Source organism: Aristolochia californica, unplaced genomic scaffold (assembly GCF_029961685.1).
Source record: "Aristolochia californica isolate CCGP_79_NKW_82.1479 unplaced genomic scaffold, dmAriCali1.0.hap1 SCAF_11, whole genome shotgun sequence".
NCBI classification, from domain to species: Eukaryota; Viridiplantae; Streptophyta; class Magnoliopsida; order Piperales; family Aristolochiaceae; genus Aristolochia; species Aristolochia californica.
The window spans coordinates 15,426,724-15,445,526 of record NW_027181782.1 but is presented as its reverse complement, the minus strand read 5'-3'; the positions used below and the strand labels follow the sequence as shown (position 1 = coordinate 15,445,526).

Genomic DNA, 18,803 nt, shown 5'->3' with positions numbered 1-18,803 from the left:
TTTTTCTTAAATAAAAACTTTTAGTTTTCACTTTCAGATTCTCTTGTAAACGAGAAGATAAAGGAAAATAGATTTCAACAAAATGAAATTTTAGAGTTTATGTATTGCAAAAATTTAAAAAAATAACAAATGTAAGTAACGAAAATTTATTCACACACGACAAACGAACACAAAAGGTTTGTTATCCAATTTGGGAAATTCCACTCGGTCAACCGTAATGGCTTCGAATTTGACAAGAAAGAGATTTTTAACTGATCCTAACATGTTTAGATATGGATATGCATGCATGAAACATGTTAAATATGCAAATGCCCTATGAATCCAAACCTTTTAAAGCGAACAACAAATGTTCATTAAATTCTCAAGTGAACGTGCTGTGGGATATTTACCCGAGTTAAATAAGCCATTATTTTGCCCATTTAAAAAAAGTTGACATAACAATCACAGATGATTTGTAAAGTGATTTATCGGTCAATCATGTGTAACAGGCTATGTTTCTATAAGGAATGACTTCTAGATTGGGTGTCAACACTCAGTTAAAAATCCCCCCACCCCCTTTTCTAGATTTTGGCACAACCTAATTTATAAAAACTAAAAGAGTTTCCAGTCCCTAAAAGTTACAAAGACTGTTTGGTACTATCTCTCTCTATATTTGTGCATTGCCATTCCATTTTAGATGTACACTTTTTTATTAAATCAAAACTTTGAGTTTTCACTTTCCGATTCTCTCATAAACAAAAAGGTAAAGGCAAAGAGATCACAACAAAATGAAAATTTTAGAGTTTAGGTATGGAAAAAATTTAAAAAAATAAAAAATGTAAGTAAAAAATAATTTATTCACACACCACAAACGAACACAAAAGTTTTGTTGTTGAAGTTTGGAAAATTCCACTAGTTCAACCCTATTGGCTTGGAATTTGATATGAAAGAGATTTCTAACTGATCCTAACATGTTTTAAATATGGATATGCATGCTTGAAACAAGTTAATGATGCAAATGCCCTATGGATCCAAACCTTGCAAACCAAAAAAAAAAAAATGCTCATTAAATTCTCAAGTGAATGTGTGTTATGGTCCCTAGCCATGGATCTAGTAACTTGGTGAGGTACTGATGAATCCAAAACTGTTTGAGGGTTTTTTTATCACATTTTTTTGTGAAAAGAACTCTGTTATTTTTCTCCTTTCACGTTAGGTTTGAAAAGGAGTTTCCTTTTTCTCAATTATAGATGCAACCAACAATTTAAAGGACTATTTAAGAACTCAGGTATGAAACACCTCTTTTATGGTTCACGTCAAAAGGTAGGGTTTCATAAATCATGCATCTACTGTTCTTGTACCTAAAGAAACAAATTATAATCCTTCCATACTCTGAAAAGGAATGATAAATACCTCTTAAAGAACACACCACACTAGCCAACCGAAATCCTTCAACTTTGATGAAAAAGACTGACGCAAAACCCTCTTTCTCTTCCTGTTGTTATGAGTAAGAGGAAGAATTCTCTTGCAGCTTGAAAGAGAGATAATCCTCTTCTTCTTTCTCTCACAATCAGCCTAGCTCACCCACGAAGTCACCAAGAAAACTAAACACCCCAAGAACCAGAACAAGGCCCTTGGCTTACCCTAAATTAATCTAATTTCGAACTTGCTTTATTTCCCTTTCCTTACCCTTTAAATAGGGTATTTGACGTCATGATAGTTTAGGGTTATACATCTCAACTATACCCCTACGTCCAAGCTTATTACATAATCAATGAAAATTGAAAATAAAAGCTACATAAATAATGAAAGTAAAAGTAGGTGACTCGGTGAGTCATTGGCTCCTCCTCTAAGTGACTCGGTGTGCTATTGAGTTCATAACAACTGCCTCCCCTTGGAGAAAGAGCTTGTCCTCAAACTTGTAAGCTGGAGTGACATGTTTGAAGGTCTCTAACCACTCCCATGTAGCGGCGTCTGGGTCTGTAGCAGTCCACTGCACGAGAATGTCCCACTGATCATCGGTCAAACACACCCGTAACACCGTGTAGGGTGTCAGAATGACGTGGCCATTGTCCACTGGAGGAAGGAAGGGAGGGAAAGTAGGTGGTGGCCCCTTGTGAGGTTTCAGGAGTGAGACATGAAACACATCATGCAGCTTCACCAAGTTAGGCAATTGCAACTGATACGCCACCTGCCCTACGCATTGAACAATGGCGAAAGGCCCAAAGTACTTGGGGGAGAGCTTATGGCGTGACGGCCCCGTGAGGGACTGCTGCCGGTACTATCGGAGGCGTAGCCAAATATAGTCCCCTACCTCGTAAGAGACATCCCGATGTCCCTTGTTGTATTCACTCGTCATCCGTTCCTGAGACCATTGTAGACTGTCTGTAATAATCATCAACACTTGATCTCGATCCATGAGTGCCTCATCAATGGCATCCATGCGGGTGGAGCCTCTGGTATAAGAGAGAAGCCTAGGGGCATCCCTCCTATAAAGAACCAGGAAAGGAGAGGACTGCAAGGCTGAGTGGAATGATGTGTTGTAACAGTATTCTGCCCATGGGAGCCACTGAACCCATTGTTTTGGTCGATCCCCAACAAAGCACCTGATATACATTTCGATGGTGTGGTTAACTACCTCGGTTTGGCCATTCATCTAAGGATGATATGCAGAGGAAAATTTCAATTTAGTGCCACTCAGACGAAAAATTTCCCTCCAGAAAGTACCCGTGAATACTGCATCCCGATCACTGACAATAGATTTTGGGATGCCATGTAATCGAACAATATGCTCATGGAAAGTATGTGCCACTCGAGCTGCCATGTAGGGATGAACCATCGGAATAAAATGACCATGGAGAACCGATCCACCACCACGAACAAAACTGATTTGTCAACGGAAAGTGAAAGACCCTCTACAAAGTCCATCAAAATATCGGCCCATACCTGAGTAGGGAGGGCGAGAGGCTGTCGAAGACCCGCTGGATTCAAATGCTGGCATTTGTTTTGTTGACATACCTGATAGTCGGAGACATATGTGGCAATGGAGGTCTTCATAGCTTGCCAATAGAAATCTGCCCAAATACGCAACAACATTTTCTGTAACCCCTCATGGGTAGAATCATGATAAGCCCAGAGAATGGCTGGAATCAACTCAAACGTGGGAGGAAGGTAAATCCGCTGTTTATAACAAATGAGTGACTCCTGAAAAGACCACTTAGAATCCATCTGCCCTTTTGAAATATTGTTGTGCAGTTCTTGTATTTCTGGAAGTGTGACATGTGCATCGTGCACCATGTATAGGATGAGGAAGAGTGGCTGGCTGATGGCATATATGAGCTGTTGTTGTTCAAAACACCTGGACAAGGCATCCTCCCACTTTTTTAATCTTCCCGCATGATACTCAACCGAGAAATCAAAGCTCATCAACTTACTGATCCAATGTTGTTGTGGTGAAGAAGTGAGGCACTGCTCAAGTAAGAACTTGAGACTATAATGATCAGTACGGATGAGAAAAGTACGACACCATAAATAAGGCCGCCAGTGTTGGACCGCCTTGGCCAATCCAATCAACTCTCGTTCATATGCAGCCAATTTCTGATAACAAGAGGCCAACTGTCGAATGAAATAAGCAATGGGTTGTGAGTGTTGCAGTAACACGGCCGTAACGCACCCCCCCCCCCCCCCCCCCCCCACCCACCCCCACCCCTTCAAAGCATCGGATTCCACCACAAATAAGTCATCAAAATTCAGAAGTTGTAAAACAGGTGTAGATGCAAGAGCACTTTAAGTGCGTCAAAGGCCTGTGTGGCCTCCTCGTTCCAATGGAAAAAATTCTTCTTGAGGAGGTTTGTCAGAAGTGCTGCCAAAGGACCATAAATCCGAATAAATCTTTGGTAATAGCCTACCAAACCCAAGAATCCGCGTAATGGTGAGCAAGACTGAGGCTGTGGCCATACACTAACGACTTGAATCTTCTCGGAATCCATAGTGACCCCCTCATGGAAAATAGTGTGGCCAAGATAAGCAACATGAGATGCCCCAAAGGAGCATTTGGACTTCTTCAAATACAGTTGATGTGCTCGTAATAAGTCAAATACAATCCTCAAATGGGCTAAATGGTCATCTCGAGACTTGCTATATATGAGTATATCATAAAAAAATACAAGTACGAATTTCCGAAGGTAAGAGCTAAATACCTCATTCATCTGTGCCTGGAAAGTGGAAGGAGCATTTGACAACCCAAAAGGCATGACCACAAATTCAATGTGGTCGTGATTTGTTCGGAACGCCGTCTTTTCAATGTCTGCAGGATGCATGTGAATCTGATGATAACCAGACCATAAGTCCAATTTGGTGAAGACCCACGACCCTTGTAGATCATCGAGAAGCTCCTCCCCCACCGAAATTGGAAACTTATCTTTCACTGTCTGCGTGTTCAGTTCCCGATAATCAACACAACAACGCCAAGTCCCAGCATGTTTCTTCATGAGCAGAACGGGTGAAGAGAAGGGGGACATGCTACTACAAATAAGGCCCTATTGTAGTATCACCTGGTACTGTCTCTCGATCTAATCTTTCTAAAGGTGAGGATATTGATACGGTCGAACAACAACCACATCAAACCCTGTAGGCTCATAGAAAAGCTTGGAGAACTCATCAATAAGACTATCAATAGTGCGCTCTGAATTATTTGGGGCAGTCAGAGAATGAATGTGATGTTGTTTATCCATTTGACTTCCTTGGAGGAGTACTTGGCTACTGTGTAAGACAAAAATCATAGTCACTGCATAGAAGTCCCATATAATGGGTCCCAATGTTTGCAACCATTTCAAAACCAGCCAGAGGAATAAGAAAAAACTCAGCATGAAATAAAGTAGTGCCAATAGAAAAATGTACCGCCTTGCTGATTCCGTAGCTAGGAACCTTCTCTCCATTGGCCATTGAGACTGTAGCTGTCGGATGTGGAAGAATCTGTAACTGCAGGTGCTAAGCCGCAGTTAAGCTAAGAAAATTGTGGGTACTCCCCGAATCCACTAGTCCCACGAGTTCCCGATCGAAGACCTAAGCTCTGACTTGCATGGTTTTGGGCGATTTCTTCCCAATAATGGCATGCAAGGATATTTTTGGTGGTTCTTCTTCTAGCCACTCCTCTGTCTCCTCTATCTCATCAACTTCATCCACTTCAAGCCAAAACAACCTTTTGTACTGATGACCAGCCCGATACGGTTCATCACAGTTGTAACACAAATTTTTAGACCGCCTTTCTGCCATCTCATCACTGGTCAATTGTTTTATGTATTGAGGTGGATTATTGTTCGATCTCATATCCCCTGGTAAAGGATTACTCATAGTGTGTCTGGGAGAAGGTTCTGGTGACTAGACCCCCTAAGGATCAGTGTGCCTGCCCTACCAAGTGGAGGAAATGTCCCTCTGCCCTAACCATGGTGGTCGTCTGTGCTGGACCTTCTGTCAATTTTCTAAAGCATGGGCTATATTCATAGCGCTGGATAAGTTAATAGGTGCATAGAGCTCCACCTCAAGCCATAATGACTCAGTAAGGCCTGTTGTAAATGGTGCAACTGGTTGATCCACACGTACCATACCACTTGCTCATGCTAATTTTTCCTGGAACAGTTTTTGATATTGCTCCACGGAACTAGTTTGGCGTAACAAAACCAAATCCCTCAAAGGGTTGTTGTAAGCCGGAGGACCAAAATGGAGAGAGCATAAATTCTTAAATTCATCCCAATCTACCACTGCTCTATCAACCTCAACCTGTTGGTACCAGAGTCGTGCTTCCCCCAGTAAGTGGAAAACAACCAACTGTACTCTATCATAGGCTGGGACTCTCTGATGGGTAAAATTTTTTTTGCACCGATACAGCCATATCAAAGGGTCTTCTGACCCATTATAAGTAGGGAATTCAAGTTTAGTATACCTGGGAACAGTGCCTTCCCCCTGGTTGAAGTGTCCCCCCAGGTTGAAGTGTCCTTGCTGGCCAAAGAAACTTGTGCGCCCAGTAAACTCTTCTCCCCCTTTGTTATGCTAATGGTGCCCTCCTCTTTGCTCTTTAATTGTGTTCCTTCCAATAGTTAGACCAGTCTCCATTCTATCCATCCTTCCATTCAATGTCTCCATACCGTGCTTAAGTTTATAGAACCTCTCATTGAATCCTTGTTGGCTTTTCAGGATTGCTTCAAGCAATTCATTGGTGCTGGTCTCTGCCGTGTTACCCTGCTTTGATACCAAGTTGTTATGGTCCCTTGCCATGGATCTAGTAACTCGGCGAGGTACTGATGAATCCAGCACTGTTTGAGGGTTTTTTATCATGTTTTTGTGAAAAGAACTCTCTTATATTTCTCCTTTCAAGTTAGGATTGAAAATGAGTTTTCTTTTCTCAATTATAGATGCAACCAACAATTTAAAGGACTTTTTAAGAACCCAGGTATGAAACGCCTCTTTTATGGTTCACTTCAAGAGGTAGGGTTTCATAAATCATGCATCTATTGTTCATGTACATAAAGAAACAAATTATAATCCTTCTATACTCTGAAAAGGAATGATAAATACCTCTTAAAGAACACACCACACCAGCCAACCGAGAGCCTTCAACTTTGATGAAAAAGACTCACGCAAAACCCTCTTTGTCTTCCTGCTGTTATGAGAAAGAGGAAGGATTCTCTTGCAGCTCAGAAAAGAGATAAATCCTCTTCTTCTTTCTCTGACAATCATCCTAGCACACCCACAAACTCACCAAGAAAACTAAGCACCCCAAGAACCAGAACTAGGCACTCGGCAAGGAAAGTAAAATTAATTTGATACGAAGGAATTGAGAAGAGAATAGAGGAAAAGGGATGTCGAAGAATTAGGAGGAGAAGAGAATTAGAGTTAAGAAGAGACTAATTGAGAATCAAATCCATATCCTTATATTGAAATCATTCAGGCTTTATATAGCCATACAACTGACGAAAATACAATTGATCAACACCCACTACAAATAACTAAACAAACATGATTACCCACGTACATATAACTAAACAACAACTGCTAATGGTCTTCGTGGTCTGGTGCATGTAACGTGGCACATATCATTCCCCACCGTTTAAGGATCCTTGTCCTCAAGGATGAAATTAGGATATGATCCTTGTCCTTAAGCTAGTTTAGAAGCTACTTTCACAATGACTTGGTATGGAACAAACAAAAGTTGGGCGAACTTCATGGAGGGTCTGGTTCTGGTGGATCATCCTCAACATCCTCGATGCCCATAGGGGGGTAATCCTCGATCATAAATAATTGTGGTCGTTCGCAACAATGTCCTGGAACGAACTTCTCATCACAATAATAGCATAATCCCTTCTCTCGATGTTCTCGTGCCTCTTGGTTGGTTATTGGACGGAAGGTTGTTGGTTGAGTATTAGAGCTTTGATTTATGTACTGGGTTGGTGGAGGTCCGAGCACCCCAACCATTGGTTTGGCTGAGACCTTTGGTGTCGCAAAAGTTGGTTGGGAAAGTAGTTGGTGATTTGGTTGCCTCTGCAGCTGATTGTGTTCCTCGATGAGCCGAGCCACTCCTATTGTATCTGCCAAGGTTCTAGGTTGTTTAATTTTAATGTCGATGCGAATGTTGTCTCGAAGTCCTACAATAAAAGAACCAATTAGAAACTTTTCCGGTAGGCCGTCCACTCGGTGGGAAAGCATTTCAAAAGCTTCTTGATAAGATGCTACGGTTGTGGTTTGTTTAAGGCGATTCAAAGCTTCTGAAGGGTCCTCGTAGTCGGTTGGACCAAATCGAAGTTGTATAGCCTAGGTAAACTTATCCCATGCGAATGGTCCGCGAAATTTCATCAACCACCTGTGCCATTGCAAGGCGATGCCCTCTAAATCAAAGGAGGCTAGCTGAACTTGTAGTTCTGGTGCATTGTGTTTGAATTCAAAGTATTGCTCAGCCTTGTAAATCCATCCAGTTGGGTCGTCTCCGTTAAACTTTGGAAAGGACAACTTGAGGTGGTGATGAGAGTGGTCATTTATAGTGTTTGAACGAGAAATATGTGGGTGTGAGGATTCATCACGTGCAAATGGGTTGGTTTCAGAAGGACTAATGTTTTGGCTACAGAAGGCTCGAAGAGCCTGGAGCTCAGTTAACACGGCTTGTAAGGCTGCGTTCACCTGATCGAAACTTGACTCGTGTTGTGCCAAAATTTCATTGACCTCGTTGCGGAACTTTGCGTTCATTTTGCTGTGAGTATCCATAGACTGCAATTTTTTTTTGTACGACAAAAAAATAAAATAAATAAATAAATAAATAAAAATACTAGAATTGGTTAGGAAAAAAATATGATCATTTTAGAATGAGAGAAGGAGATAGAAAGATAATGAAGTGTAAATAAGAGAAAAAATAAGACAAAGGCTATTTTTTAGAGAAAAAAAATGGAACAAATTAAGGGAAGTTGACAATAGGAGCGAGAAAAATGAAAAAATGCGAGGGACGCGGGGGCGGAAACAGGAAGAGAAAAAAAATTCCTGACAGAAAGAAAAAAAAATGGAATTGATCAAGGGAAGTTGAAGACAGGAGGGAGAAAAATGTGAGGGCGCAGGGTAGAAACAGGAAGAGAAAAAATTTGTTCTGGTTTTCGGAAAAAAAAAATTTCGTCGATTCTGGCAGCGTTGAGGAAGATCTGCGGGTCTGATTCTCAGCGGCAACGGCAGCGGCGAGGATGTGAAATTTGATTCCAGTAGCGTTGAGGAAGATCTGTGGGTCTGATTTTCAGTGGCAACTGTAGCGGCGAGAAGGCGATGACTCTTTCAGTCGCAGAGCTCGAGTCCCAGCAGCGACAACGACAGCGTTGAGGAAGTCGGTGGTTTCAGATTTTCTTCCCAAACAGAGATTTCTGATTTCCAAATTTCTTCCCGAATAGAGATTTTCTTTGATTTCGGAATTTCTTTCCGGCGATAGAGGGAAGGGCTGCGGTAACTCCGATTTTCGGAATTGCTTCTCGGCGACGGAAATTGACAGCTGAGAGAGAAATTTAAGTACGACTTGGAAGAGAAGCTGCGTCGGAGGGAACAAATTTTTTTTTTTTTTTGAAATAGAGAGGTTTGAAAGGAAGCGGTGACTGCAGTTATTCCGAGTTTTGGAAAGACGGAAAGAATGGAAGGAGAGTTGGGGAAATTGAAGAGCATTGATAGAGAGAGACGTAGAGATAGAGGAAGTAAACTCGCGAAAATGGAATCCCGGAGTCATAACCTAGCTCTGATACCACTGATACGATGGATTTGGGATAAGAGAAGAGAATAGAGGAAAAGGGACGACGAAGAATTAGGAGGAGAAGAGAATTAGAGATAAGAAGAGACTAATTGAGAATCAAATCTATATTTTTTATTGAAATCATTCAAGCTTTATATAGTCATACAACTGACGAAATACAACTGATCAACACCCACTACAAATAACTAAACAAACATGATTACCCATGTACATATAATTAAACAACAACTTCTAATGGTCTTCGTGGTCTGGTGCACGTGACGTGGCACATATCATAATCTAAGTAATCTAATTTCGAACTTGCTTTATTTCCCTTTCCTTACCCCTTAAATAGGGTATTTCATGTCATGATATTTTAGGGTAATAAATCCCAACTATTACATAATCATTGAAAATTGAAACTAAAAGCAACATAAATAATGAAAGTAAAAGTAGGTGACTCGGTGAGTCATTGCCTCCGCCTCTGAGTGACTCGGTGTGCTATTGAGTCCATAACAATGTGAAGTGGGATATTTACTTGAGTCAAACAAGCCATTATTTTGCCCATTTACAAAAAGCTGACCTAACAATCACAGATGATTTGTAAAGTGATTTATCAGTTAATCAGGCATAATGGGCTACGTTTTTGTAAGAAATGACTTTGGATTGGGAGTACACACTCAGTTAAAAATCCCCCACCTCCACCTTTTCTCGAGCATTGCAAAACATAATAAATAATTAAAAAAAGATTTTGCAGCCCCCAAAAGTTACTGAGACTTTTTGGAATTATCTCACTCTACATTTGTTTTCAATACATTTTAGATGTATACTTTTTTCTTAAATCAAAATTTTGAGCTTTCACTTTTCGATTCTCTCATAAACAAGAAGATTAAGGCAAATTGATCACAAAAAAATAAAAATTTTAGAGTTTATGTATGGAAAAAATTAAAAACAATAACAAATGTAAGTAAATCAAATTTACTCACACACCACAAACGAACACAAAAGTTTTGTTGTCAAAGTTTGGGAAATTCCATTTGTTCAACCCTAATGGCTATAAATTTGATAAGAAAGAGATTTCTAACTGATCCTAACATGTTTTAAATATGGATATGCATGCTTGAAAAATTTTAAAGATGCAAATTCCCTAGGGATCCAAACCTTTTAAAGGAACAACAAATGCTCATTAAATTCTCAAGTGAACGTTCGTTGGGATATTTACCCGAGTCAAACAAGCCATTATTTTGCCCATTTACAAAAACCTGACCTAACAATCACCAATGATTTTTAAAGTGATATATCGGTCAATTATGTGTAAAAGGGGCTATGTTTTTGTAAGAAATGACGTATGGATTGGGAGTCAACACTCAATTAAAAATCCCTCGCCTCCCCCTTCTCCCGATCATTGCAAAACCTTATATATAAAAACTGAAAGAGTTTACAGTCCCTAAAAGTTACCGAGACTTTTTCGTACTATATCTCTCTATTTGTGCATTTCCATTCCATTTTTGTTGTAAACTTTTTTCTTAAATCAAAACTTTGAGTTTTCACTTTCTGATTCCCTCATAAACAAGAAGGTAAAGGCAAAGAGATCACAAAAAAATGAAAATTTTAGAGTTTATGTAAGGAAAAAATTAAAAACCATAACAAATGTACGCAAAGAAAAATTATTCACACACCACAAACGAATACAAATGTTTTGTTGTCCAAGTTTTGGAAATTCCTCTAGTTCAACCTTTATGGATTGGAATTTGATAAGAAAGAGATTTCGAACTGATCCTAACTTGTTTTAAATATGGATATGCATGATTGAAACATGTTAAATATGAAAATACCCTATGGATCCAAAGCTTTTAAAGTGAATAGAAAATGCTCATTAAATTCTCAAGTGAACGTGCAGTGGGATATTTACCCGAGTCAAACAAGCCATTATTTTGCCCATTTACAAAAAGATGACCAAACAATAACAGATGATTTTTAAAGTGATTTATCGGTCAATCATGCATAACGGGCTATGTTTTTCTAAGAAAGGACTTATAGATTGGGAGTCAACGCTCAGTTAAAAATCCAATGCCTCCCCTTTTTTCGATCATTGCCAAACCTAATATATATTAGAACTAAAATAGTTTGCAGTCCCTAAAAATTACAAAAAAAATATGGAATTATCTTTCTCTACATTTTAGCATTTCCATTCCATTTTACATGTATATTTTTTTCTTAAATCAACACTTTGAGTGTTCGCTTTCCGATTATCTCGTAAACAAGAAGATAAAGGCAAATAGATCACCACAAAATGAAAATTTTGAGTTTATGTAAGAAAAAAATTAAAAACAATAAAAAAGGTATGTAAAGAAAATTTATTAACACACCACAAACGAACACAAAAGTTTTGTTGTCCAAGTTTGATAAATTCCACTAGTTCAACCCTAATGGCTTGGAATTTGACAAGAAAGAGATTTCTAACTGATCCTAACACGTGTTAAAAATGGATATGCATGCTTGAAACATGTTAAATATGCTAATGCCCTATGGATCCAAACCTTTTAAAGAGAAAAACAAATGCTCATTAAATTCTTATGTGAACGTGCGGTGGGATATTTACCCGAGTCACACAAGCAATTATTTTGCCCATTCAAAAACATTTTTCCCTAACAATCACAGATGATTTGTATAGTGATTTATCGGTCAATAATACGCAACGGGCTATGTTTTTGTATGATATGACTTATGGAATGGGAGTCAACACTCAGTTCAAAATCCCCCACCTTCCCCTTTCCCGATCATTGCAAAACCTAATATATAAAAACTAAAAGAGTTTGCAGTTTGTAAAAGTTACAGAGACTTTTTGGAACTATCTCTCTCTACAATTGTGCATTTCCGTTCCATTTTAGATGTACATTTTTTTCTTAAATCAAAACTTTGAGTTTTCATTTTCCGATTCTCTTGTAAACAAGAAGATAAAGGCAACTAGATCACAACAAAATGAAAATTTTAGAGTATATGTATAGAAAAAAAATTAAAAAACAATAATAAATGTTAGTAAAGAAAATTTATTCACACACCACAAATGAACACAAAATTTTTGTTTTTCGAGTTTTGGAAATTCCAGTAGTTCAACCCTAATAGCTTGGAATTTGACAAGAACGAGATTTCTAACTGATCCTAACATGTTTTAAATATGGATATGCATGCTTGAAACATTTTAAATATGCAACTGCGCTATGGATCCAAACCTTTTAAAGCTTACAACAAATGCTCATTAAATTCTCAAGTGAACGTGCAGTGGGATATTTACCTGAGTCAAACAAGCCATTATTTTGACTATTTACAAAAAACTGGCCTAACAATCAGGGATGATTTGTAATGTGATTTATCGGTCAATCATGCCTAACGGGCTATATTTTTGTAAGTAATGACTTACGAAATTTTTGGATCATTGCAAAACCATTTTATATAAAAACTAAAAGAGTTTGTAGTCCCTAAAAGTTACAGAGAATTTTTGGAATTATCTCTCTACATTTGTGCATTTCCATTCCATTTTATATGAACACTTTTTTCTAAAAAAAAAAATTTGAGTTTTCACTTTTCGATTATCTCATAAACAAGATGATAAAGGCAAAGAGATCACAAAAAAATGAAATTTTAGAGTTTATGTAAGGAAAAAATTTTTAAAAAAAAAATGAAAGTAATGAAAATTGTTCACCCACCACAAATAAACACAAAAGTTTTGTTGTCCAAGTTTGGGAAATTTGACAAGTTCAACCTTAAAGTCTTTGGAATTTTATAAGAAAGTGATTTCTAACGTATCCTAACATGTTTTAAATGTGGATATGCATGCTTGAAATATGTTAAAGATGCAAATGCCAAATGGATCCAAACCTTTTAAAGCAAACAACAAGTGCTCATTAAATTCTCAAGAGAACGTGCGGTGAGATATTTACCCGAGTCAAACAAGCCATTATTTTGCCCATTTACAAAAAGATGACCTAAAAATCAGAGATGATTTTTAAAGTGGTTTATCGGTATATCATGCGTAACGGGTTATGTTTTTGTAAGAAATGACTTATGGATTGGCAATCAACACTCATTTAAAAATCCCCCGCCTCCCACTTTTCCCTATCATTGCAAAACTTAATATATCAAAACAAAAGCGTTTGCAATCCCTAAAATTTAAAGAAACATTTTGGAATTATCTCTCTCTACATTTGTGCATTTCCATTCCATTTTAGATGTACGCTTTCTTAAATCCAAACATTGAGTTATCACTTTCTGATTCTCTCATAAACAAGAAGATAAAGGCAAATAAATCACAAAAAAAATGAAATTTTTAGAGCTTATGTATGGAAAAAATTAAAAATAATACCAAATGTAAGTAAAGAAAATTTATTACACCACAAATGAACACAAAAGTTTTGTTGTCCAAGTTTGGGAAATTCCACTAGTTCAACCCTAATAGCTTGGAATTTGATAAGAAAAAGATTTCTAACTGATCCTAACATGTTTTAAATATGGATATGCATGCTTGAAACATTTTATAGATCCAAATGCCCTATGGATCCAAAATTTTTAAAGCGAACAAAAAATGCTCATTAAATTCTCAAGTGAAAGTACAGTGGGATATTTACCGTAGTCAAACAAGTCATTATTTTTCCCATTTACAAAAAGTTGACCTAACAATCACAGATGATTTGTAAAGTGATTTACCGGTCAATCTTGTGTAACGGGGTATGTTTTTTTAAGAAATGACTTATGGATTTGGAATCAACACTCAGTTAAAAATCCCCTGCCTCCCCCTTTTCCCAATCATTGCAAAACCTAATTTATAAAAAGTAAAAGAGCTTGCAGTCCCTAAAAGTTGCATTTCCTTTCCATTTTAGATGTAGATTTTTTTCTTAAATCAAAACTTTGAGTTTTCACTTTTCGAATCCCTCGTACACAAGAAGATAAAGGCAAAGAGATCACAACAAAATGAAAATTTTAGAGTTGATGTATGGAAAATATTAAAAACAATACCAAGTGTAAGTAAATAAAATTTATTCACACAACAAACGAACACAAAAGTTTTGCTGTCCAAGTTTTGAAAAGCTCACTAGTTCAACCCTAGTAGCTTGGAATTTGATAAGAAAGTGATTTCTAACTGATCCTAACATGTTTTAAATATGGTTATGCATGCTTGAAACATGTTATAGATGAAAATTTCCTATGGATCCAAACCTTTTAAAGTAAAAAACAAATTATCATTAAATTATCTAGTGAACGTGCAGAGGGATATTTACCCGTGTCAAACAAGCCTTTAATTTGGCAATTTACAAAAAGCTGACCCAACAATCACAGATGATTTGTAAAGTGATTTATCGGTCAATCATGCATAACAGGCTATGGTTTTGTATGAAATTACCTATGGATTGGAAGTCAACACTCAGTCAAAAATCCCCCGCCTCCCCCTTTTCCCGATCATTGCAAAACCTAATATATAAACACTAAAAGAGTTTGCAGTCCCTAAAAGTTACAGAGACTTTATGGAGTTAACTCTCTCTACATTGGTGCATTTGCATTCCATTTTAGATGTACACATTTTTCTTAAATCAAATCATTGAGTTTTCTCTTTCTGATTCTCTCGTAAACAAGAAGATAAAGGCAATTAGATCACTACAAAATGAAAATTTTAGAGTTTATGTACGGAACAAATTAAAAACAATAACAAAATTTATGTTGTCCAAGTTTGGAAAAATCCACTAGTTCAACTCTAATGGCATGGAATATTACAAGAAAGAGATTCCTAACTAATTCTAAGATGTTTTAAATATGGATTTGCATGCTTAAAACATGTTAAATTTGCAAATGCCCTATGGATCCAAACCTTTTAAAGCGAACAACGAATATTCATTAAATTCTCAAGTAAACGTACGGTGGGATATTAACTTGAGTCAAACAAGCCATTATTTTCCCAATTTAAAAAAAAGTTGACCTAACAATCACAGATGATTTGTAAAGTGATTTAAGGTTTAGGAGTCAACACTCAGTTAAAAATCCTCCACCTCCCTCTTTTGCCAATCATTGCAAAACCTAATATATAAAAACTAAAAGAGTTTGTAGTCCCTAAAAGTTACAAAGGTTTTTTGGTACTATCTCTCTCTTCATTTGTGCATTTCCATTCCATTTTAGATGTACATTTTTTCCTTAAATTAAAACATTGAGTTTTCACTTTCCGATTCTCTCGTAAACAAGAAGGTAAAGGCAAAGAGATCACAACAAAATGAAAATTTAAGAGTTGATGTAAGAAAAATTTAAAAACAAGAACAAATGTAAGTAAAGAAAATTTTGTCACACACCACAAACAAACACAAAAGTTCTGTTGTCCAAGTTTGAGAAATTCCACTAGTTCAACTTTAATGGCTTGGAATTTGATAAGGAAGAGATTTCTAACTGTTCCTAACATCTTTTAAATATGGATATGCATGCTTGAAACATGTTAAATATGCAAATGCCCTATGGATCCAAATATTTTAAAGCGAACAACAAATGCTCATTAAATTCTCAAGTGAACGCGGGGTGGGACATTTACCCGAGTGAAACAAGCCATTATTTTGCCCATTTACAAAAAGATTACCAAACAATAACGGATGATTTCTAAAGTGATTTATCGGTCAATCTTGCATAACAGGCTCTATTTCTGTTAGAAATGACTTATAGATTGGTAGTCAACACTCAGTTAAAAATCCAATGCCTTCCCCTTTTCCCAATCATTTCAAAACCTAATATATAAAAACTAAAAGAGTTTGCAGTCCCTAAAAGTTGCAAAAACTTTTTGGAATTATCTCTCTTTACATTTTAGCATTTCCATTCAATTTTAGATGTTTACTTTTTTCTTAAATCCAAACTTTGAGTTTTCACTTTCAGATTCTCTCGTAAACAAGAAGATAAAGGCAAATAGATCAACACAAAATGAAAGTTTTAGAGTTTATGTATGGAAAAAATTTAAAACAATAACAAATATAAGTAAAGAAAATTTTTTCACACACCACAAACGAACACAAAAGTTTTGTTTGGCAAATTCCACTAGTTCAACGCTAATGGCTTGGAATTTGACAAGAAACAGATTTCTAACTGATCCTAACATGTTTTAAATATGGATATGCATGCTTGAATCATGTTAAATATGAAAATGCCCTATGGATCCAAACCATTTTAAAGAGAACAACAAATGCACATTAAATTCTTATGTGAACGTGCAGTGGGATATTTACCCGAATAAAACAGGCCATTATTTTGCCCATTTAAAATAATTTTGACTTAATAATCACACTGGATTTGTAAAGTGATTTATCTATCAATAATGCACAACGGGCTATATTTTTGTAAGAAATGACTTATGGTTTGGGAGTCAACACTCAGTTAAAAATCCTCTCCTCCCCCCCCTTTTCCCGATCATTGCAAAACCTAATATATAAAAACTAAAAGAGTTTGCAATCCCTAAAAGTTATAGAGACTTTTTGGAATTATCTCTCTCTACATTTGTGCATTTCCATTTTAGATGTACACTTTTTTCTTAAATCAAAACTTTGAGTGTTCACTTTTCGATACTCTCGTAAACAAGAAGATAAAGGCAAATAGATCAGAGCAAAATGAAAATTTTAGAGTTTATGTTTGAAAAAAAATTAAAAGAAATAAAAATATAAGTAAAAAAAATTATTCACGCCCCCCAAACAAACACAAAATTTGTGTTGTCCAAGTTCGGACAATTCCACTAGTTCAACCCTAATGGCATTGAATTTGACAAGAAAGAGATTTCTTTTTTATCCTGACATGTTTTAAATATGGATATGCATGCTTGAAACACGTTAAATATACAAATTCCCTAAGGATCCAAATATTTTAAAGCGAACAACAAATGCTCATTAAATTCTCAAGTGATCGTGCGATGGGATTTTTACTCAAGTCAAACAAGCCATTATTTTGCCCATTTACAAAACATTGACCTAACAATCACATATGATTTCTAAAGGGATTTATGGATCGGGAGTCAACACTCAGTAAAAAATCCTCCGCCTCCCACTTTTCTAAATTATTGCAAAACCTAATATATAAAAACTAAAAGAGTTTGCAGTCCCTAAAAGTTACATAGACTTTTTGGTACTATCACTCTCTACAATTTTTCATTTCCATTCCATTTTAGATGTACACTTTTTTATTAAATAAAAACTTTGAGTTTTCACATTCCTATTCTCTTGTAAACAAGAAGGTAAAGGAAAAGATATCACAATAAAATGAAAATATGAGAGTTTATGGATGGAAAAAATTTAAAACATGTACAAATGTAAGTAAAGAAATTTTATTCACCCACCACAAACGAACACAAAAGTTTAGTTGTCCAAATTTTGGGAAATTCCACTAGTTCAACCCAAATGGCTATAAATTTGATCAGAAAGAGATTTCTAACTGATCCTAACCTGTTTTAAATATGGATACACATGCTTGAAACATGATAAATATGCAAATGCCCTATGAATCCAAACCTTTTAAAGAGAACAACAAATACTCATTAAATTCTTATGTGAACGTGCAGTGGGATATTTACCCGAGTCAAACAAGCTATTATTTTGCCCATTTATAAAAATTTTGACCAAACAATCAGAGATGATTTGTAAAGTGATTTATCTATCAATAATGTGCAACTGGATACGTGTATGTAAGAAATGACTTATGGATTGGGAGTCAACACTCAGTTAAAAATCCACCCCTCCCCCTTTTCCCGTTCATTGGAAAACCTAATAGATAAAAATTAAAAGAGTTTGCAGTCCCTAATAGTTATAGAGACTATTTGGAATTATCTCTTTCTACATTTGTGCATTTCCATTCCATTTTAGATGTACACTTTTTTCTTAAATAACTTTGAGTTTTCATTTTCCGATTCTCTCGTAAACAAGAAGATAAATGCAAGTAGATCACAACAAAATGAAAATTTTAGAGTTTATGTATAGAAAAAATTAAAAATAATAACAAATGTAAGTAAAGAAAAATTATTCACACACGACAAATTATCACAAAAGTTTTGTTGTCCAAGTTTTGGAAATTCCACTAGTTCAACCCTAATGGCTTGGAATTTGACAAGAAAGATATTTCTAACTAATCCAAACATGTTTTAAATATGGATAAGCATGCTTGAAACATGTTAAATATGCAAATGCCCTATGGATTCAAATCTTTTCAAGAGAACTACAAATCCTCATTAAATTCTCAGGTGAACGTGCAGTGGGATATTTACCCGAGTCAAACAAGCCAATATTTTGCCTATTTACAAAAAGCTGACCTAAAAATCATAGATGATTTGTAAAGTGATTTATCTGTATATCAAGCATAACGGGTTATGTTTTTGTAAGAAATGACTTATAGATTGGCAATCAACACTCAGTTAAAAGTCCCCCGCCTCCCCCTTTTCTCGATCATAGCAAAACCTAATATATAAAAACTAAAAGAGTTTGTAGTCCCTAAAAGTTACAGAGACTTTTTGGAATTATCTCTCTCTTCATTTGTGCATTTCCATTCCATTGTAGATGTACACATTTTTCTTAAATCAAAA

At 36.3% G+C, this 18,803-nt stretch overlaps 1 protein-coding gene across 1 annotated transcript; it reads right to left on the bottom strand.

Moving 5' to 3' along the window:
• Positions 1-1,825: 1,825 nt before the first annotated feature.
• On the bottom strand, positions 1,826-2,593 carry LOC137943639 (uncharacterized). Its single transcript, XM_068789087.1, has 2 exons — positions 2,291-2,593; positions 1,826-2,167 (listed from the first exon to the last, which is right to left on the bottom strand). Exons 1-2 carry the CDS (start codon positions 2,591-2,593, stop codon positions 1,826-1,828), a joined length of 645 nt encoding a protein of 214 aa, XP_068645188.1.
• Between the last annotated feature and the right edge of the window lie 16,210 nt (positions 2,594-18,803).